At 43.0% G+C, this 23382-nt stretch overlaps 1 protein-coding gene across 1 annotated transcript in view; it reads right to left on the bottom strand.

Annotated features, from left to right (window-relative positions):
* Window positions 1–1804: 1804 nt before the first annotated feature.
* The window catches only part of LOC144792151 (uncharacterized), a 426357-nt gene continuing 404779 nt past the window's right edge, over window positions 1805–23382 (bottom strand). The window contains exons 24-26 of the mRNA XM_078667032.1: window positions 12206–12243; window positions 7692–7795; window positions 1805–3575 (exon numbers count right to left, since the gene is read on the bottom strand). Coding sequence (XP_078523158.1) covers window positions 3513–3575; window positions 7692–7795; window positions 12206–12243 — 205 coding nt within the window. The 3' untranslated portion in view covers window positions 1805–3512. The remainder of the gene's footprint in view (window positions 3576–7691; window positions 7796–12205; window positions 12244–23382) is intronic.

The following is a 23382-nucleotide window of genomic DNA, read 5'->3' on the forward strand; positions in this document are numbered from 1 at the left end:
TTGTGGGTGCACTTTGAGGGAAGTCCTTGTGAGAATCGGGGATAAACACTGTCTTTCAGGAGTGCATAGTAAGTGGCCAACAGGTTGTAAGGTCTCCCTGTGATAGGACAGTTGCTGGCGGTGGGCCCGATTCACAGAATGAACTTAAGACTAAATCCTAAACTTACTACTATTTGGTATTCACAGAATGCACTTACTACTTTCGGGATTCACAGAATAAACTTACTACTTTCGGTATTCACAGAATTGATTAAAGACTACTAACTCTAAGTCCGAACTCGGTCAGGAATTTCCGGCCCAGAGGCGGAGCTTCCGGCCCAGAGGCGGAGCTTCCGGCTTGGAGGCGGAGCTTCAGGGCCGGAGGCGGAGCTTGCGGCCCAGAGGGGGAGATTTCAGCCATGGCTAAAATCCCCAGCTCTGAGCCGGAAGCTCCGCCTCCAAACCGTAAGCTCCGCCTCCGGGCCGGAAGCTCCGCCCCCATGCCGGAAGCTCCGCCTCCGGGCCGGAATTTCCGGCCCAAGTTCGGACTTAGAGTTAGTAGTCTTAAATCAATTCTGTGAATACCGAAAGTAGTAAGTTTCCTCTGTGAATCCCGAAAGTAGTAAGTGCATTCTGTGAATACCAAATAGTAGTAAGTTTAGGATTTAGTCTTAAGTTCATTCTGTGAATCGGGCCCAATGTTTCCACTATTAAATAGGCCCCTAGGTTCACTAAGGTTTTTACCAATTATTAGAACTAATAACTGGAAAAAAACTTGATTCTAATGATTTGTTCTTTAATATAAAGTTCAGATGATGATTTTCAACATATCAAAAATTATTTCAATCGATCTCAATCAACCTTGAGATGCCTTCTCTGACATCCTGGAGATGACCCTCAAGTTTTTTTCATTTCTCATAGATTCCTTTTCTCTAGAGAAACTTTGAGGGGTAATGTAGATTTGGGCTGGGCAAATGCTTGACTGCAGGGCTGCAGCCACACTCTAAGGGGAGAACATTGACTGTGGAGTGGAGCTGAGCTCAGGGATGCTCTTAGAAGTGAGGACTGCGTAGAAGTTTGTTGAGCACTGGATGTTTTCATGGGAGGCCTGTCAAACATTAGGTACCAGAATTTGTTTTTCTGAAAGGTTATATCCAGTTGCCCTCTGTTTGGCAGGACACTGTGAGACAAGTCCTTTCATTCACTTTGCCCAAAAGGGTCATGATATGAGGTAGTGCATTTTAAAATAAATGAATATTTTTCTTATACATTCTTTATTCCTTTGGGCACATCTAACTTACTTGTACATGTCTTCTACATAGGCCTTAAAGCACTGCACTCCATCTGGAGCATTAATTCACACATTAACATCCAAGTGTGTTGTGACCTACATTTTTGGCTATTATGGACAAATTCATGGAAATTAGACTCCTGCAAAGCATTATGAGAATTCATCCAAATTCCTGTATGACCATATATAAAAATTATTGGATTCTGGAACCTCAACGATGAATGATATAAAACCGGTTAACATCACCCTTGCAAATGTGCCCCCCCGTAAGAAGTTAGAGGTTCAAATCCTGGCTGACACTGATTTCCTTCAATAAAATACGTTTTGTGCTAACCAAATCTAATATTTAGTTCAAATGACAATCCACCTTTATATTTATAATTAACCATGCGGCTGTATGTAGTAAAAACAAAAATGGCTATGGGCACATTAAATCGCAAATTAAAATGAAAAACTAATAGGTTCAGCAATCACTGTTGCACTTGGACAATAACAGGAAAGGTGAACAAGTAAAGGAAATAATAAGTCACAAAATAAGTTATTCAAAACAGTGCTTTATTTAAAAAAAAATATAAGTACCGAGTACAAGGTGTCGCACAGCCGCCACCACTGTGCCAGCATTACCCAGTAACCGTCAAGCCTAAACGTTAAACTGTAAAGTTTTGACTGTTGCAGGTGACCTCATGCTGTAGGGATGGCCTGGAAGTGCAAGTTTTAATATATGTACATATTAGGAATTGCTAAACACTTCTGCTGTGTTAAACCAATAGCATATAAGGGCATTTGGCTCTGTTGGAACAAAGTTTTGTTAAACAATCACTTTACATTGTATGCATAAGGCATGAATCTCTTTTGAAAAGGAGCATAACATGGCACCAAAACATGGGTCTTGTTTCCCATTTCTTGGTAACTTTTGAATCAGAAACACATGGAACATTAATGAAGTCTGCTTTTAAAGTGCAAAGAAAAAGGGCTAGTGCAGTTTATAAAATGAAAAAATTTGATTAAGTATGCAATGATAAAAATAATACAAAAATGGCTTCACAGAATACATAAACCAGGTTAACTTGAAACTGCTTGCCTAAGGTCATCTGATTCATGAGTTCCAACTGTACATGGTAGAAAATTGAATTGAAAAACATAGGGGCATATCTTCAAGGGCCTGAGTTAAAATTATCGCTGCTTTTGCATCCGTTTTCGGACGAAAAGCAGCGATAATTTTAACGCCCTATCAGCATGGACACGCGTGAATCCATGCCTTAGCACACATAAATTTATCGCCTCGCATCGCTAATGAGACGCGAGGTAGGCGTTCCCTAGTAAAATACAGCGATTCTCATCGCTAACAGAGGTACTCCCTATCAGCAAGGCAATTGCTAACCGGCTTAGCGACATTGAAACTAGCGCTAATCTGCTATATTGCAGTTTTCTTACGCCAGCTTTTTTCCCAAATTGGCTATGTTCAGAATGGAAGGTGGATCATTATGCTGAGTCCACATCTCCCTATCAGCAACATTTATTTCTTACTCTTTTATTTATGGTAAGTATACCTCCGTTATTGCCCCTTATCGCCGATATTGCCTGGATTTCTATCAGCTCGGCGATGGGCGTTGCTGAGAGTGCGCTCACCGGGCGATAGAATCCGGCGATAGGTGGCATTACGATTTCACATGCTACAGGCGGACAGCGAAAATTTTTCGCTGCCCGTTGATGATATGCCCTATAGGAATCACTAAGCAAATACAGGTCATTGTGACATAGGGGTTTATGCATGAGGAGCATGCTCAGGTGTTGGGAAAGCTCATTATACCCTACCAGTGGTATGCGATCCTTCCCCGCAACCACCTGAGCCACCTTTTGCTTCATATTTGAATACATAGTCATAAGTACAATTGTACCAATAGTAGTATGCATAACATTTCCATAGAAAATGACAAACTATTAGTAATAAGCATCTCAAACACATCTGATAAAACTACATTTGGCAACTGGATTGCAGTGAGTGGCTCAAAATAATGTAACCTCTTCTGTGAAGTTACAGTGTAGCCTCTCCATAAGTAATCAGTTGACTGTGATGCCACATCCCAGTATGCAATGCTCTTCAACAAGCAATGCTGGAAGCCATTTTGTTTTAGTGGTCCTCTCTCTGCGTTGAACCACTATTTTCTTGTAAAGATGTATGTTCCTTTGATACTCAGCTTTCAGCAGTTAAAACATCACATGAGATCTGCACGGAGATTGTTTATCGTTCAAGATTTGTTGAGTATATAATTTCACTTTGCCTTTGTGGTTGGCCTGTATTTCCCTGGAAGAAAAAACCCATACTGACATTTAAAATTGATCCTAATTCATGTTTCAGGGTGAAGAGTGAAGTCATACCACAATGTAAACATTATCCAGTTCAGGACACTGTATCAATGGTTTACCAAACACTAGCTTAGACTCAGTTGATTAATTTCGTCATAAAGTAACATTTGAATGTGACAAAGGACCTTTTCGCATGTGTGGCTTTTAAATAGATGTCTTTACAGTGTGTTCTGACTCTTCTTGGTTGACTGAATGAAGTAGCAACAAAGAACAAAAAGGTCTGGCAAGCAACATGTTGAGACACTTTGGAAGAGGATTGAGAGGATTTTCTTTGTGATGTTTAGATGTAGGGAACAAACATGTTTCACAATATTATTTATCAGATGAGCTCTTAATTGTACAGATATTTGGCAATGTACACAGTCTCTATTGAGCAAGAAGACTTTATTGGGGGATACCTGCTGGATTTCAAACACAGAGTTGCAGTGCAGGATAAGAGTGAGGATAAGTATACAAGATTGATGGACAAAGTAAACACATTTAGCATAGATGTGCAGTAAGGTTTGTACAGTGGGGAAGACGAAGAAGGAGATTCAGAAATATTAAGTGATCTTTCACAGATTCTCCACATAGTCTTTGTCTTGTTGAAACAATTTTTAAAGAAAATTAACAAAGAAAGTCTAACTCGTCAAATTACAGGGGGTGGGCGTTGCTTGGAGATTTATGCGGCCACGTAACAATGTATTAAGAATGGATTTGTGATCCAGAGTTGTGGTACAAGAGAAAGATGTTGCCAATTATTTAACACTTTGTATGCACACTTTGTATTGTACCTGGTAGTAGGTGCACTCTTCCAGTGTATTCACATTGGGGTATTTTACTCATTTATGTCCGTCTTAAAAACTATTCAGGTCCCGGCCAGAATGATTGTACTACTTGAAAATCACTTGCATGTTGGGGCCATTGGTGGGTTTTTTTTGGCTAGCCTTACGGGAATGCTATCCTTCCAGTACAAAACATATGCCAGGAATCACACACAGACTTGTACTATGGTGAAAAGGTGTGCCTTGGTGCATGGCAGTCAAAGTGCACCAGCACTGGGGAGAGAAAAAACTTAGTAGATATAGTGCATTTTTCTGTCACCCTTTCAATCAATCAATCATAGAATTTATAAAGCGCACTACTCACCTGTGGGGGTCTCAAGGCGCGGGGGGGAGGGTGGCTGCAGCTGGCGGTCGAAGAGCCGGGTCTTGGGTAGTCTCCTGAAGGTTTGTGGGTCTTCTGTCAGGTGTAGGGATAGAGGGAGGGAGTTCCTTGTCTGGCGGCGTGGTGGGAGAAGGCCCTGCCCCCGGAAGTGGTTCTGTGGATGCGTGGGACGGTGGCCAGTGAAAGGTCGGCGGAGCGGAGTTCTCTGTTGGGTACGTAGAATGACAATCGGCTGTTGAGGTATTCTGTGCCGGTGTTGTGGAGTGCCTTGTGTGCATGGGTCAGGAGTTCGAAGGTAATTCTTCTTTTGACGGGAGCCTGTGCAGGTCTCTCAGGTGGGGGGTGATGTGGTCTCGGCGGGGGACGTCGAGGATCAGGCGTGCGGAGGCGTTCTCGATTCTTTGAAGTCTGCTGTTGAGCTTGGACAGGGTTCCGGCGTAGAGGGCGTTGCCGTAGTCGAGTCTGCTGCTGATGAGGGCGTGGGTGGCAGTTTTCCGCGTGTCTGTAGGGATCCATCTGTAGATCTTGCGGAGCATGCGGAGGGTGTAGAAGCAGGTTGAAGAGACTGCGTTGATTTGGTTGGCCATGGTGAGTTTCGAGTCGAGGATAACTCCCAGGTTGCGTGCGTGATTGGTTGGAGTCGGGGCGGTGCCCAGGGAAGTGGGCCACCAGGAGTCGTCCAAGGCGGAGGGGTTGGGTCCGAGGAGGAGAATCTCCGTCTTTTCCATGTTCAGTTTGAGCTGGCTGTCTTCCATCCAGTTGGCGACAGCCTTCATACCACGGTGAAGGTTGACTTTGGCGGTGAGGGGGTCCTTGGTGTTATGTTATGTAATGTTATACATTTCTTTTTATAGCGCACAGCTACTCGGAAAGAGTGATGAGGGAGAGGATCAGCTGGGTGTCGTGGGTGTACGAGATTATGTTGAGGTCATGGAGTCTGGTGATGCGTGCGAGCGGCACCATGTAGACGTTGAAGAGTGTCGGGCTGAGGGATGATCCTTGCGGGACGCCGCAGATGGTCTTGGTGACTCCTGAGTGGAACGGGGGAGGCAGACTCTTTGGGTTCTGTCGTAGAGGAAGGAGGTGATTTGACCCTTTGACGCAACTTTGGATGCTGCTTTGAATTGTACTAAAACTTTATAAATCTTCACAGTAATATCCCACACTAGTGTAAAGATGCTGTTGTACATAGAGCACACATCGAGTAGTAATAAAGTCAATTTTTGGCTGCCTGATTTTTGCATATGAAGGCAAAAAGGGCTGAGTTGAATGTGGCCTCTCCAGCAACAGCACAAATCTCATATGCAATGTTCATAACTTTGGACATCACCACACCACACATTTATTGGTATTCTCTCTAGTTTGCCACCTAAATGAGGTCCAGCCCAACATCACTTTTTCAAACGCCCCTAATTCAGGTTAGAACATGTGAATATGGACATCAGGCTAGGGCCATACCTGATGCTGTAAATGTGTGTTAACCAAGTGATGTTTGTCAACATGTTCAGTCTCATACTGGCCAGGACCCACAGCCCACGTGGAGTGGAGAAAGCATTATAAATAGAATTCTGTAACCACTGTATAAAACATACATAAAATGCCTCTTTATTGGTCCAGGTGTGAACTGCTTATATTTGTTAAGGAAATTATATCTCTGCTCCACTGCACCAATATATTACAGGCCAGCAGTGTCTGCTTTTGTCAGAGGCAAAACATAAACAGTCCCTTGACCCAGGAAACAGTCCCTTGACCAAGTAAATGGAAACTCTATTTTCAACTTCCTTTCTTATGGGTGAAATGAAGTGAGAAACAGTGTGCATCCTACCACATGTTCTTAACTACATCTGCTTTTGTATGAAACGTGCATATATTATGGAAAAACATTTCTTTGCAACAAATTTAAATTTGCAATATTTGTGTGTTTATTTTCATAAAGCATTGTCAATATTTACTGTTCACTTTAGCTACCAAGTGATCTTTTTCCAAAAAGATAATATGATGAAAGCAATTCCACCTGTGAATTCTAATCTGGATTGAACATTTTCTACAGAAATCATGAGGAGTTTCCATTCACGACCAATGGTTAATCAGGGTTTCAAACATTAATCAAAAGAGTTATAAAGATGTTCATGTGTCACACACTGTAGCTACAGCTCCTTTGGCATCCCATGCCTTTGGTCTAATGTTCAACATTAGTGGCTTGCAATATCCTGGTCAAATACAATTTGGGGTGATTTATCCATATATTGACCAAGAGCTGAGTTCAAATCTCCTACCTAATTGTGGGTTTTTGAAAATGGGCAAGTTCCTTCTGTGAATTAGAACATGCATTAGAAATTAGGTTTTTGGTAATTGTACACAAGTTGTGCCAATCTGAGAATAAAATGTTCCATGAAAGAATTAGGTGGGCATTGGTAACTAGATTCCAGTGATGAGGACTGCACTACAGAGTCCTGGGCCGAAAAATGCATCAGTGTCTCTGAGGCCCAGGTATAAATGTTTCTGAGCTGTAGGCATTTGTTTGGCAATTTGTTTTTCTAAAACAAGGAGAAATATCAAGCAGGGCAAAACCAGCATTGGGATGGCCTGGCATTTCACAATGCCTACATTGGAGTCACAAGTGCAGCATAGCTCCAATAAAGACTCCCCTACCAGGAAGAGGGGCTCTATGAGTATGGAAGGCAATCTTCCGTGAGGAGAACAAAGGCTATAGTCTCTTCTAAAATGATGGGTGGGTGGGTGGCTTAGGTGAACCACTCACACTGCTCTAAATTACCCCTGTGTATTAGTCAGAAACTCTGCATTAGCCAGAACCTCTTTGAACCAGAACGTTCTAGTTTAAATTGTAAAAATTGCTTCACTTTGTTCATAATCGACTCTGAAATTGTCCCCTATCCTTTGCACGTACCTCCATGGATGTGTCCCCCATTTCACTCTGGGCTTTAAAGTCCACAAGGACTGGGTTGTTTCTGAAGGCTTCAGCCTCCTTTGTCTCCTGGACATTCTTGTATCCTGAAAGAATTAAAGACAATTCAGTGAACAGTTTTAGTTCTGTCTCTGGTCATTCTAAGATACAACCATGTAGCCAACCATCAGGAAACATTTCTGTTACGTTTTGACATAGATTTACTGAAGTGCTATTAGGACAGCAAACAGGTGTCTGTTTAGACATGGAACACAACTACAGGAAGAAGTTCAATCAATCACACATGCTGGCTTTGTAGGAAGCGTGAAGTGTCTTGTCCACTACCACCAGTGATATATAGTGTTGTAGTGGTGTTGGGTTTGTAGGGGGAAGGGTGGGAAGTTATTTACATTGGAAACATGCTTCATTTGTTATTAATTTATTTTATATTCTTTAATAATTCATTAATTGATTATTAATCATGCACATTTGTAAGAGCTAAGTTATATTTTGAATTTAAAATATAATTGTACTTTTGTATTTAGTTTTAATATTAGTTAAAGTAAGGTATATATTTTAGTAGCAGCTTAATGGGTTTGTAGAGTATAGGGGGAAAGTTAATTAAGTTATAAAATGTATAAATGTTTGTTAATTAGTTAGTTAATTAGTTTGTAATTGGTAATTAATTGTTTAAATGAGTACTAATTATGGAAATAGTTTGTTTAATACTAACTTATTCAAGTTCTATTTAGTTGTGAGTTGCCACGTCTGTAGGGGAATAGGGTGGGTAGTTGAATCAAAGTAAATGTATTTTAATTAAATGTGTTTTAAAAAAAATATTATTTTGACTTGTTGTTTAATTATCTACTTTACTTAATCCCTTCGCTGCGGGGGTTATTTTCCCGCTGTGCTGGGGGTTAGGGGGGCGCGCACGGCGCCCGCATGCTCATGACGAGCTGAGCTCGTCATGAGGCACGGCGCCCGCATGCTCATTTCGAACTCAGCTCGTCACAGGTGCTTTACCTGCCGTGGAACGCTCAGCACAGCAGGGGAATTATCCCCGCATGCGAGCGTTCCATGGGCCATGACAAGCTGAGCTTGTCATGAGCACCGGAGCGCTGTGGCTCATGACGAGCTCAGCTCGTCATGAGCATGGGAGGGGTTAATGTATTATTTATTGTTTACATTTTGTAATGTGTTATTTATTCAATATGTTTTTTAGTTTTTATGTGTCTATTCATCATTTATTTTTTAATGCTGTGTTAATTTTGCAGGCAAGTAGTTGCTTCGAAAATAAAAATAGATTGCATGTTTACATTATTTTATATTTATATGTAATTTATTTATTGGAGATTAAAACCATAAGATTTGCTTTAAAGTGCATTATTTGTTCAAAAAACGAATTTATTCAATGGCAAGTGTCTGTGAGATGATATTTTTTACCTATTTTTTTATGTATTATTTGAACTTAAATAAATGATTGATAATTTTTCATTGTTGTGTTATTTTCTGTAGTCAGTGAAGACTATATAATTATATGTCATTTTATGTTCTTTGTTAAGAAAAATCATAAATATTTATTTACTTCGGAATAGTGTAAGTTAATAAAGTTTTGTAGTCATATTTTTACACATTTGATAGCACATGTATTTCCTGTGACCAGGAGGCTGCTTTCTCCTCATCTGCTGCTCTAATCGGTCTCTGACCCTTTATAAACAAGAGGCATGTGAACTCGCATAGAAGCCCCGCCCGTTTGGCCCCGCCACACACACACTAGGGTATGCAACGTCTTCCCGCCCTTTCCTCACTATGATGGACAGCTCACTCGAGGGACCTCGGTGCCTTTCGGCGCGGTGGCAAAGTTACAGACACGTGTCACAAAATGGCAAAAAAATCTGCGAGTTCGCGGATTTTTTTGGCATTTTGGGCGAATTCACGGACCGCGAATACACCAAGTTCGCCCATACTTACCCTACTGTTGCTTGGATTGAAGTAGGAATAGTAAATCTAGCTCCTCCAAAGTCCAATACTTGTTGCTTAGACTGGATTGGTAATAGCAAATTTAAACCCTCCAAAGTCCAACACCTTTCCTATTGTTTCACTGACTATAGTAGGAATTGTAAATCTAACCCCTCCAAAGACTAAGACATTTCCTATGTTGTGTTGACTGGAGCAAGAATATTATATCTAACCCCTCTTCAGTCGAACACTCTCCCTACTGTTGCACTGTCTGTAGTGGGAATAATAAATGTGACCCACCAAAAGTCCAAAACTTTTGCCGAAAATCCGCAAATCCGCTCGCGAGCGGATTTTTATTTTTTTTGTGCATTTTTTTTGTTTGCAGTAGAGGGTGGCATCTTCATGGATAAATTTATGCAGGCAGGATTCATTCTGGCACGATGCTCCTGTCACAAAAATTAAACCTCAACAGGAAGCACTTACAGATATAAATAAAGCAGGTGCCCGAGTTGAAGCTCAAATTCAGTCACGCATTCTAATCAGCTGGTGAGCACAGTCGAGGCTAGGCAGGTGTGCTTCCTCCCCATATCTACCCCCTACAATTGGATGTAATCCTTGATGGAGATCTTTGCATCCACGAGTTTCTCTAGCACAATCCCTGTGTACTGCTGTGACCAGGAGGCTGCTTCCTTCTCATCTCTGCTCTGATCGGTCTCTGACCCTTACAAGAGGCATGTGAACTCGCATGGAAGCCCCACCCATTTGGCCCCGCCACACACACACTAGGGTATGCAACGTTTACCCGCCCTTTCCTTACTATGATGGACAGCTCACTCGAGGGACCTCGGCTCCCAAACAACTAGTGAGCACGGTCGAGGCTAGGCAGGTGTGCATCCTCCCCATATCTACCGCCTACAATTGGATGTAATCCTTGATGGAGGTCTTTGCATCCACGAGTTTCTCTAGCGCAATCCCCGTGTACTGCTGTGACCAGGAGGCTGCTTCCTTCTCATCTGCTGCTCTAATCGGTCTCTGACCCGTTATAAACAAGAGATATGTGAACTCGCATAGAAGCCCCTCCTGTTTGTCCCGCCACAAACACACTAGGGTATGCAACGTCTTCCCGCCCTTTCCTCACTATGATGGACAGCTCACTCGAGGGACCTCGGCGCCTTTCGGCACGTGTCACAAAATGGCATTTCGCGCGAATTCGCGGACCGCGAATCCGCCAAATACGCCCATACTTACCCTACTGTTGCTTGGATTAAAGTAGGAATAGTAAATCTAACCCCTCCAAAGTCCAATACATTTCCTATTGTTACTTAGACTGGATTGGTAATAGCAAATGTAAACCCTCCGAAGTCCAACACCTTTCCTAATATTGCACTGACTTTAGTAGGAATTGTAAATCTAACCCCTCCAAAGACTAACACATTTCCTATGTTGTGTTGACTGGAGCAAGAATATTATATCTAACCGCTCTTTAGTCGAACACTCTCCCTACTGTTGCACTGTCTGTAGTGGGAATAATAACTGTGACCCACCAAAAGTCCAACACTTTTCATACTGTTGTGCTAACGTAAGTAGGAATAGTAAATCTAACCCCGCTGAAGGCTAACGCTGTCCCTAATGGTGCATCTGACTTCACTGAAGTAAGGAGCTTAATGCACAGGGTCACCTCAATAATGTACCTACCAGACTCTTTCAAGAAGCTGATTCTGTAATAGGATGTTGTGTGCTTCATAAACTTAAACATTCTGGAATGTGGCTTTTATGAAATTAGCATTGCAGGTTGCAGATCCTATACTCTAATAGACATATTTTGATGTTAGACTGTATCCTCAATTCTAAGATCTCAACCACATGTGTCTACCTGGATTATGTTTCAACTGGAGACCTGTAGCTGAAACTCAGTGGTTGGGGGTGCTCTGATAGCAATTAAATCTTCAAGCTAAATAAGGTCTCAGTACTGCACATACATGGGTGTGCAGTATACACACCCTTTCTCATTCCATAGGTACTGAGATGGTCTATGACACAGACAGTGGTCAGGAGATTAAAATCCATCAGGTGAATTTGTGCTTTTGTGATTACCCTGTATGTACAATGCTTCTATTTTGGTCCCCAAATTTTGACATCTACTGTGCTTTTATGAGGTAGTGATAGTTTTATTATGTTTCAGTTCTTAGAACCAGCTGATAGAGATATATAGAAGATACTAGGGCTCATGTAATCTCCTGCTGGCTGGAGAACCTAGACAGCACAACAGACCTTTTTTGGCCCACTTTTATTTTTTTTAGAGGTTTTTGATGCGATTGGTTTTGCATGCTCGAAGGAGGATGGATTGATAATGTGGGTGGACTTTCATTTGATATTAGCTTAATCCTCGATAATTCTTCTTCTGTTTTGTAATATATGTATTTTATTAGGTATTTTTATTTATTTTTACCATGTATTGTTTTGTACTGCATATTGATCTTTTATGGTTATTCGACCAAAATAAAGTATTTTTATTGACTGATTGACACAGACAATAAAATCCCTGAATATCTTCTTACCAGTCAAAGTTTTTTTGTAGAAGCTGGTCTGGCGGAAACTGTATGAGGAAAAATGGAGTTGGAAAATTAAAATCTGCCAATAGAATCTTTTTTAAATTAAAACATCCACATTTTTCTCTCTCATTTACTATATCTGCTTTGTATTTACCACTGTTAATGGCAAAACCGTCTAGGTTTATCTGCTGTTTCATTATTTACCTTCATTTAAAATTTGTCCACAACTTTTTTCAAATTTCCTGCCATTTACCCCTTGTTTTCTTTGCCTATCACTTCTGTCACTCATAAAACATAACACCATAACATTCACAAATCAACTTAATAGCACAGACTAACAGGGCACAACACAATAAATAGGAAGCTCCCACAGCATAATACATTCCCCACATTGCTATAATGCAGCAAAAAACACAGCATCACAAAAAACAGAAAAGCTAACAAAATGCCACACAAAAATATATTGGAAAATTTTACTTTTTGTCATATATTACTACCACCAGAAACCAGTTTGTATAATAAGCACAAAACAAAACTTTCTCTTCAGCAGCAGCATTACTCTGAAAAACTTTGGGGCATATTATCAAGGGGGTTTATCTCCGCTTTTTTGGCTTCAAAAGCCAAGAAAGTGGAGATAAAATTATCTCCCTATTACCTAGCTGACGCTAACACCAGTTAGCGACAGCTAGTAGGAGATAGCGACCATCTTGGGCCCCGCTTTGCATGTCAGTGATATTTATCACTAATGACATGCAAAGTGGGCGTGCCAAGATGTTTGCGTCTGGAAAGAGTCGCTAACATCGCTATCTCCTATTACCAACTTTTGGAGATATTCGCGCTAAGCGCGAATATCTCCAAAAGCTAACACCTGCACTGAGCAGTTCTTACCCATGTTATCCAATGGGAGGTGGATAACATGGCTAAGAGCATTAGCTCGGTAATGCATGAATATCGCTGACTTTTCAGTGATATTCATGCATTGCGGCCGTTTTTTATCGCATTTGCGATAAACCTTGGTAATACCAAGGTTTATCTGCGGTAAAAATCGCCGCAGCTCTGCGGTAAAATTTTGTCTCCAACCAAGCAATAGCGATAATTATCGCTATTGCTTGGTAATATGCCCCTTTGTTCTTGCTGACATGAGAACAAACCACCCTACCTTATTTTAGCAGACTTCCACAAGTGGCTGATGTGGTAACCTTCTAGTTGCAAAAAGTGATTGCATACCGCACACCGTTTTGCAACCAATATTTTATTTTTGGATCTTTTGGTCAAAAGTAAAGAATTGTGGGGGATTGGAGTACAATCTGCCTAAATATTATTACTTAAGTAGGTTGTAATTTGCAGTGGCGGCTGGCTTGCAACAAGGGTGGTGTGGCTTTTGGGGCACAATAAAAAAATATTCATAAAAAATACTTACCTCCCCGTGTGTTTTGTCTCCTCGCTGAAGCTCCCGATGCAGGAACCTGCATTACCCAAGCCTGGCGCTGCTTTCCCAGCATTAAAGCAGCGCCGGTATTGGAAAGAGCAGCCTTTGCAGGCACTCCTAAGAGACCTGGAGGCCTGTCCTTTCTCTAACCTAGAGACAGCTGGGGTAGAGAACTTTAAAATGCGCATGTCTGTCTGGCCCTCTCAAGATGGCTTGTCAAAGAGACCAGCGCCTTTTAAAATGCATAGTGCTGCTGCTGCCACTCTGCAATGCTGGCCCTTCCCCCTCCTGATTCTCAGTTCAGGATGGGTTGCTGAATAATAAAAATGGTAATAAATTAACTTTATTGCCTTTTTATTTTTCAGCTCAGGGACTTGTAAGGCGACGCTCCTCCGCTCAAATGGAGGAACCGCCCCAGGTAATTAGCAATCCCCTGCAATTGGTTCCAATCACAGGGATAGTGAACTGTCAGGAACAGCAGACCACACGCCACTCTTTTCTTTCCAAATCAATAAACTTTTTTTAAAACATCCTGGGCCTCATTTATGAAAAGTGACGCATCGCTGCGTGAAAACAGCGATGCGTCACTTTTCACTGCGCCCTCCTTGCGACACCAATGATGCATCATATTTACAGTATGACGCATCATATCGCAAGGAGTTACAGATACGTCAGTATTTCTGATGTATCTGTATGGAGCAAAAAGTGACGCATTGCTGGAGTGTGTCACAAAAGTGACGCAACTCCAGCAATGTGTCCTTTCACATGGGGCAAGCCCCATGTGAAAGGACCTGCGTCAGTCTCACGCCTGCTGTGAGGCAGGCGTAAGAAATTGACGCATTTGTGTCCTAGAAGTGGTGCAGTGAAATCTTATAGATTTCACTGCGTCACTTCTATGACCCTTTCTTGCGTCAGAACGCCCCCCCCTGCATACATTATACATTGCGCAGGTATAATGTGGCGCAGTGGTTTACAAAGTGACGCATCTACCTAGATGCGTCACTTTTTAAATATGGTGCAACAAGGCACATTATTTACGCTGCTGGTGCGTCACAAAAAGTGACGCACCGGCGGCGTAAAAGTGACGCACGGCCTGAAAAATGAGGCCCCCTGAATTTCTGAAATGAACCGCAGCTACTTTAAGAAATATTGGTTTCTATTTGAAATTGTCAGTGTGAGCAGACACTCTTCCGCTGGACCACAGCATGCTCTCCTGAACCCCGCCACTCTGATTGGGAACCCGTTCTCCTTTACAAATCACTTACACTCAACTAGAGGGTCAGTGGTTTACAACCATACTTTTTGTTGCAAAAATTTGAAGTAGACCATACCTACTTGCATTTAGGAAGGAATTCCCCTCAAAAGCCCTTTCCAAATTGTGATTTAGATTGGGTTGGTAACCTCATTTTGTGTTTTGGAAAAAGTTTTCAGAGTCAGAAAGTTATTGTCAATAATATGTACAACTGAGTTACTCTTTAATGAATGTGTCTTACTTGTCCCAAACATCACTTTGTAGGGGAGAACCACTTTCCTCATGTACTACTTCTGCTAAAGGGACAACTATGTATTTTGAATGATAGCTTCAAGAGAGATGAGCCTGGACCCACACAATTCAGCCCATTAGATATCATGATTGAATTTACAATGCACAGTTCTTGAGGGGCTTGGAAGTTATTGCTGTATGCAGGTAAACCTCATTTAAAGGGATGCTTGCAGCAATTCTGTGAACAAGGAATTAATCATTTTCATGCAGCTTTTGATGAATGCAAGGCTTGCCCTGCTGGTTAGATATGTTGATATTTGTAACAGTCCAGGGGGAGATTCTCCAAGAATAAAAGTGATGAACAACGCAAGTGTTCTATCTAACGGCTAAAAAGCTTTCTATTGACCCAATCAAGCTCTACCGAATAACTTTGTGGGTTCCTTCATTTATCAGCACTTTAAAACATTTGTAGTATTATATCAGATAAAACAATATTCATCTGTATACTTCTGTAATTGTCTTAGTGGGGAGTTACAATATCAATTTTGACACAGTTACATGGTCAACATAAGTAGAGCTGGAGTTAGACCAGTAAACGTCTCTACAAAGATGCTAAAACTGTTGATACAGGGTGTAGAATGCAGGAGGCAGAATGTGTTGATATGTTCATGAATTTGATCTGCAGTCGATATTGTGGAATAAAGCTTTCCTTGTTCACTTAGGATGTTTCACAAAATGTTGAGGACAAAAATATTGTGTGTCCAAAATATAGAGGAAAAAATATCGAAGTCAAGAATATGAATATATACATGTGTGTGTGCGTGTGTGTATATATATATATATATATATATATGTGTGTGTGTGTATGTGTGTATATACAGTCCAAAAGTCCTGAGCTCCGGCCTCAATCGCCGAGAATTTCTACAGGTACAGACCACTCAGTCGCCATAATATTGCTGTATACGTGGTTTATTTCCCCATTGCCACCAGCATGGCACGTTTCGGCTACGTCACCGCAGCCTTGATCATATATGTGTATATGTATATTACCTACTGGCGGTCGCCAGTAGGTATATATAGTTAGGATTTTTTCTCTATGGGATTTTTGAAAATTCTATGTCTAATAACTTTGGCGTTTGTGGACGGAATTGGCTGAAATTTTCAGGAAAATGGAACATTTTGTTTCTGATCAGCCCCTGAAAATTTGGGGGGGTTCGTCAAGGGGGGGCCGAGAAAAAAGGGGGGTCCCAAAACGTGTTTTTAACATTGAGTTTTCCATAGGGCGGTTGGCCTCACTTTTAGCCCGAACGGCTGAATGGATTTGCACGAAACTTGGCAAAATTGTAGGGACTGGTAGCCCGATGTGCCTTTGCTAGGTCTCAATATATGTGCTCCAGTGGATTTTGAGAAATTAACGTTCAAAAAAAGATATATATCTGTAACAGCGGACCAGGCAGCGCTCCGGTTCGCGGACTTTACGCGTTACGGAGCTTTGTGAAGCGAAGCTGATTGGTTCTCCGGCGTCTGTAAACATTCCAAACAGTCCGTAGCGGCCGCCATCTTGTCTCTCGGTAGGATCGAGAGACAAGAGGAGGCCAAAGCGAAGGGGCAAATGACCATAAGGGGGCATAGTAGATCCTCCCTGACCCCCTAGGTTTGATGTGGAGGTTTTAAAAGGGCCCCGCGGGGCAAAAAAAATAATAATAATAATAATCGAACGGCTGAATGGATTTGCACGAAACTTGGCAAAATTGTAGGGACTGGTAGCTCGATGTGCCTTTGCTAGGTCTCAATATATGTGCTTCAGTGGATTTTGAGAAATTAACGTTCAAAAAAAGATATATTTCTGTAACAGCGCTCCGCTTCGCGGAGATAAAATTATCTCTGTATTACCTAGCTGTTGCTAACACCAGTTAGCGACCGCTAGTAGGAGATAGCGACCATCTTGGGCCCCACTTTGCATGTCAGTGATATTTATCACTAATGACATGCAAAGTGGGCATGCCAAGATGTTAGCGACTTGAAACAGTCGCTAACATCGCTATCTCCTATTACCAACTTTTGGAGATATTCGCGCTAAGCGCGAATATCTCCAAAAGCTACCACCTGCCCTGAGCAGTTCTTAGCCATGTTATCCAATGGGAGGTGGATAACATGGCTAAGAGCATTAGCTCGGTAATGCATGAATATCGCTGAGTTTTCAGCGATATTAATGCATTGCGGTCGTTTTTTATGGCATTTGCGATAAACCTTGATAATAGCAAGGTTTATCTGCGATAATTTCTGACGATGCTTAGCGGTAAAAAATTCGTTGCTAAGCATCGTTAGGGATAAATATCGCTTAACTTTGGTAATATGCCCCAATGTCTGTTAACGTTCGATTCGAAGGAAATCAGGAAGTGTTGAAAAACATTGTCTGCGCCATCTTGCCTTTTTTCAAATGCCACACTTTTGTCGTGCACAGCAGCCATTTTAGATGACTTGACCAGACCCACTCTCTGCACGCTGTCGATCCTTAGCATGGCTCCCCACCCTCGCAAGCATCTCCCCCAGGCACTGGTCACCCCCGCTCTCTGTCTTATGCATGGGTAATAAACCTCCCCCCATCTGCGCTGCTCTTCCCTGAGAATCACACCCTGTGCCCGCCCGACACCTCCCTTTCGCCCTATTCACTACCGCACCCTCTGACACTCCTTTTCCTCTGTGTCCGATTGTCCAGGCCGGTTCTAGGCTATCAGCTAGCCCTGCAGATGTAGTTTATGGCCCCAGCTGTAAAGAATCACCCCTCTTCAAAGGAGTTATAGTAGATCAAGGCCCACACTCGATGAGATCCGTCACAGCACACGCGTTCCTACTATCTGAAAACCATCCTGTATTGTGATTGGGGAGGGGACCGAGCCTGAAGCGGAAGATTCCAGGGATGACTCTTTGTACATCAAAGTTTTTACAATTATGTGTCACATTAAAAATATATAGCACTCCAACAAAGTAGTAAGATTATAAAACTTTAATAACTTATAAATATATACAACAAAACAAAAACAGTAAAAACATATAAACATTTTTAGGGAAAAACAACGAAGTAGCGGTCGGCTGTGCGAATAGTCCCAACGCAGCACAACGTCCAGATTTCTGGACGGCACCCAGGTGATGTTGCCTGGGTGCCGCACTGATTTCGGCATCCGGCGTGGGGCGTCGCGGGGGGTGGGTCATCAGTAGCAAACTGTTGTGCGAATAGTTCCAAGGCAGCAGAACGATGGCACCAAGGTGATGTCCAGTAAGTTGCCGCACTGGTTTTGGTATCCTACAATGCTGCTCCGAATAACGGCGTGGGGCGCCCCGGGGGGGGGAGGCGGCGTGAACGGGCCTCTCCAGGTGGAGTCTCGTCTGTTGTAGTGGGGCGCCCCTTTACCGTTTCAGTTGCCATTCCGTCCGCTTTTGGTCCACTGTGTCAAAAGCCGCAATTCAGCTGAGTTGCGCCCACTCTTGCGGTGCAGCGATAGGCGGCTGCCCCAGGACTCTCAAAATGGCGGCAGGCTCTTTTCTTTTTGGGCCTGGTCCACTGAAATGGCCCTGGGATACCTTGGAAATCGGACGACTGTCTGCTAGGTCTTGGACCCCATTCACGAAAGCGTCCCCTCCGCATTGAGGATTCAACAAAAGTTTTGGGGGCCCCCGACTCCTGCAGGCTTCTGGTGGGGAGCGGCTGCCATGATTGCTCGCGGAATGACCACGACGGAGCCACGAGATGGTGGTGCTTTCATGCTGACGCCAGCTTCAGTCTGAAACATCCAGAAACAAGGTGGGGCTTTCATCGTTTGGGAAAAAAAAAAGTTTTCATCCAATGAAAAGTGTTATTTTTAGGTCATATGATCAAGCCTTCCATCATTAGGAAACCAAAAGTAAAATGAACCAATGAAAAGTTTTATAAACAAGTCACATGACCTGTTATGCGGCATAGGGTATAAAATGCGGAGAAAATACGTTGGCACGTGAGGCGGCGTCAGTAGCGGACCCATGTGCGAATAGGCCGAAGGCAACACAACGCGCCAAGATCCGGATGGCACCGAGGTGGTGTCCAGCAAGTTGCAGCACTGGTGTGGCCATCCTACAATGCTGAAAGTCGGCGTGGGGCGCCCCGTTGGCCTGTGAGTTCGCGTCAGTAGCGGACCGATGTGCGAATAGGCCGAAGGCAGCACAACGCGCCAAGATCCGGATGGCACCGAGGTGGTGTCTAGTAAGTTGCCGCACTGGTGTGGCCATCCTACAATGTTGAAAGTCGGCGTGGGGCGCCCCGTTGGCCTGTGAGATGGCGTCAGTAGCGGACCGATGTGCGAATGGGGCCAAAGGCAGCGCAACAATATTTTCGGAATAGAAGACACCACAAGGCTCTGAGATGCCAACATCCGGATGGCACCGAGGTGGTGTCTAGCAAGTTGTGGCACTGGTGTGGCCATCCTACAATGGTAAAAGTCGGCGTGGGGCGCCCTTTTGGCCTGTGAGATGGTGTCAGTAGCGGACTGATGTGCGAATGGGGCCAAAGGCAGCGCAACAATATTTTCTGACTAGAAGACACCACAAGGCGCTGAGATGCCAAGATCCGGATGGCACCGAGGTGATGTCTAGCAAGTTGCTGTACTGGTGTGGCCATCCTACAATGCTGAAACTTGGCGTGGGGCGCCCCATTAGCCTGTGAGATGGCGTCAGTAGTGGACCGATGTGCGAATGGGGCCAAAGGCAGCGCAACAATATTTTCTGAATAGAAGACACCACAAGGCGCTGAGATGCCAAGATCCGGATGGCACCGAGGTGGTGTCTAGTAAGGTGCACTGGTGTGGCCATCCTACAATGCTGAAAGTCGGCGTGGGGCGCCCCGTTGGCCTGTGAGATGGCGGCAGTAGCGGACCGATGTGCGAATGGGGCCAAAGGCAGCGCAACAATATTTTTGGAATAGAAGACACCACAAGGCGCTGAGATTCGGTTAGCACCGAGGTGGTGTCTAGCAAGCTATGCAGCTGAGTTGCGTGCGCACTTGCGGCGAATAGGTCGAAGGCAGCACAACAATGTTTTCTGAATAGAAGACACCACAAGGCGCTGAGATTCGGTTACCACCGAGGTGGTGTCTAGCAAGTTGCTGCACTGGTGTGGCCATCCTACAATACTGCTCCGAATAACGGCGTGGGGTGCCCGAAGGGGGGGGGGAGGCGGCGTGAACGGGCCTTCCTAGGTGGAGGCTCGTCTGCTGTAGTGGGGCGCCCCTTTACCGTTTCAGTTGCCATTCAGCTGAGTTTTGGCCGCTCTTGATGCTACAGCGACAGGCGGCTGCAACAGGACTCTCAAAATGGCGGCCTGTTCTTTGGATTTGGGCCTGGTCCACTAAAATGGCCCTGGGACACCTTAGAACTCGGACGCTCGATTTTTTTTTGCTTTCCTCTACATGCAAAAAAAGGTAAATGCCCGGTACGTTATACGCTTCATCTGCCACGATGTACTCTCCAGAGGAACCGAAAAAAAATATAGTTATGGTAACTATACCATGCATCGTCATATGGAGAGGTGGCACCAATTAATTATAGTGCTGCATAAAAGAGAGATTTGGAGGAGAACCCCCGACCTGCCAGTACATTCATCAAAGAAGTGGCACTGACAGCATCAGAGGCAAGGGAAACGGTCCCAAATATTTAGAAGAACTTTGCAAAGATTAAAATGACATGTTTAGATTGTGGCAAATTAATTTCATGTGGACAGATGAGTGTTACTCTATAAATACAGCATATGAACATCATCATAGTCGATGGTTGGTAGAGACATTTTGACTATATCCTGGACCTGCCCGTCCTCGCCCAAAATGGCGCCGGAATAAATGGGACTCGTAACTCCTTGTTGTGTACTGGTTGCAGAACCTTGAAATCACGAGATACGTATGCAGTTTTGAAGCACATGGCGGGCGGGGACGAGAATTGATTGAGTATTTCGACATCCCTATTGATATTAAGTTCTGATGTGTTATTGATTACTGTACTATTGAAAGTTCGAATTAACGTCACGCATGGTACTTGCCCGCAAATGTATATCTAGATAATTTTATTGTAACTGGCCCTGTCGTATTTTAATTATAAAATGTACGTCCACCGATTCCGCAACTGTTAGACACCTTAGTTCTTGCAACCTAATGGCCCGCCCGTTACGTTCCTCTACAGTGTAAATGTCTACTCATCATATACGATTACAGTTTGCTCCGTGGCCGGCCCACGCGGTTATAGGCTCGTATTTGTATAATGAAATTTTCACAATAAAGGTTTTTAAAAGAAAACATGGTAGTAGTATATACATTGGTAAAGTTTTTAATAATAGTCACTGTTTTAGAATCATTAAAAGGCAAGTGAAATAAAGCAGACCAATCACATGAAGGGTAAAAGGTATAATACGCAGGAACGCAGTAAAGATAAATGGTCAAGGGCTGTTGTGTTTTCTACTCCTGCAACATAAAGTGATCGATAAGAATCTCATATTCAGGCGTATCGGTGACTAAGACAGCAGGTCGACCCTCTTTTGCTCAACGGCTCCGTCATGGGACGAAGAAACGCCCTTTTTCTCGAAAAAAGAATATATTTTACTTGCAGGACAGTTGTAAATTTTCCGGGAAAGTACATTAGCCTGGAACATTATAACATATATTTAAGAAAAAATAATGTTCGGAAGTAATAAAAAGCGTAATTTTTAGGTCATATGACCAAGCCTTTCATCATTAGAATAAGAAAAGTAAAATGAACCAATGAAAAGTTTTATTAACAAGTCACATGACCTGTTATGCTTACGTTATGCGCTGCGCGTCGCGCCCCGGATGACTTCCGGATGCGCTAACGCGGCACGTCATATGACGCATTACGCGACAACACAGGTCCAGAATATAGTCAAAATGTCTCCACCAACCAGCGGTCGGAACACAACCCCTTTCAGCAGGCTAAATAGTTCTGTTAAATGACAACAGAAGGGACAGGCAACAAGAACCATCAGTCAAAGAGGGGAGGGCTAGTTCTTCTCTACCGGGTTACATTGGGGCGCTACCGGAACTGATCGAATTGGTAGTCTACAGTGTTTCTGGATGTTTCAGACTGAAGCTGGCGTTAGCATGAGAGCACCACCATTTCGTAGCTCCGTCGTGGCCATTCCGCGAGCAATCATGGCAGCCGCTCTTTATCGTTATTTTGGGCGGGGTGGGTGGCGGAGCCGAGCTGTATTGCAGCCATCATGGTGTGGAGTTCAGTTCATCTCACTAGTTTCGTATTTGTCATGAGGGGTTGTTCTTAATGTTTCTATTTTAGCGAGGTCAAAAAGAGATCCCATTAGTGGCCTACTGATTTTGCTCGATTCCTTTTGTTTTTTTACACGATTTTTCGTTATCTGCAAAGACTAAACAGAGTATTGCGACTCTGTGTTTGTTTGTAAATAGAGAATGAACAAAAGAGAACCAATTCTAAAACAGTAAATGCTTGGATAACAATTAATCAAATGGAGAGAGAAGCAGGCACGACGTATTACAACGGGGGCAAAGGCCTGCGTTAACTACCTTTCACTATCTGCAAAGAGAGAGTACTCCTAATAGAAATGAGGGGGGGGGCAGCATTCAAAGCAGATCAGTGTGCATAAACACGAAAATGTTTTTACTTACCACGTACTTGACATTCGACAGCTTATGATATTTGCTATTAAAAAACCATTGAAATTCACTGAAAAAACCATAGGTTATAGACCATATATAGTTAGGAATTAGCATTTACAAAACCTTGAAAATTCACTGAAAAAACCATAGGTTATAGACCATATATAGTTAGGAATTAGCATTTACAAAACCTTGAAAATTCACTGAAAAAACCATAGGTTATAGACCATATATCGCTAGGAATTAGCATTTAAAAAACCTTATTTTACCCACACAAAACCATTGAAATTCCATATATAGTTAGTTGCACTAACTATATATCGCGCACCCGCAATCCACTGCTGATGATGTCACATATTACATCATTCATGACATGGTCAGTGACATCACTGATGACATCACTGATGACATCTCAAATGACATCACTGATGACATCACTGATGACATCTCATTTGACATCAATGACCACATCACTGATGATATCATTCATGTGAAAATACAATGCATCTCCTCACATTTTAATATAACCTCTGTTTCACCCAGTGTTAAATACAGAGTATAATTTTTTAAACCATTGACACACCAATACTAGTTACTACATACGCACT

Source organism: Lissotriton helveticus, chromosome 11 (genome assembly GCF_964261635.1).
Source record: "Lissotriton helveticus chromosome 11, aLisHel1.1, whole genome shotgun sequence".
Taxonomy (NCBI): domain Eukaryota; kingdom Metazoa; phylum Chordata; class Amphibia; order Caudata; family Salamandridae; genus Lissotriton; species Lissotriton helveticus.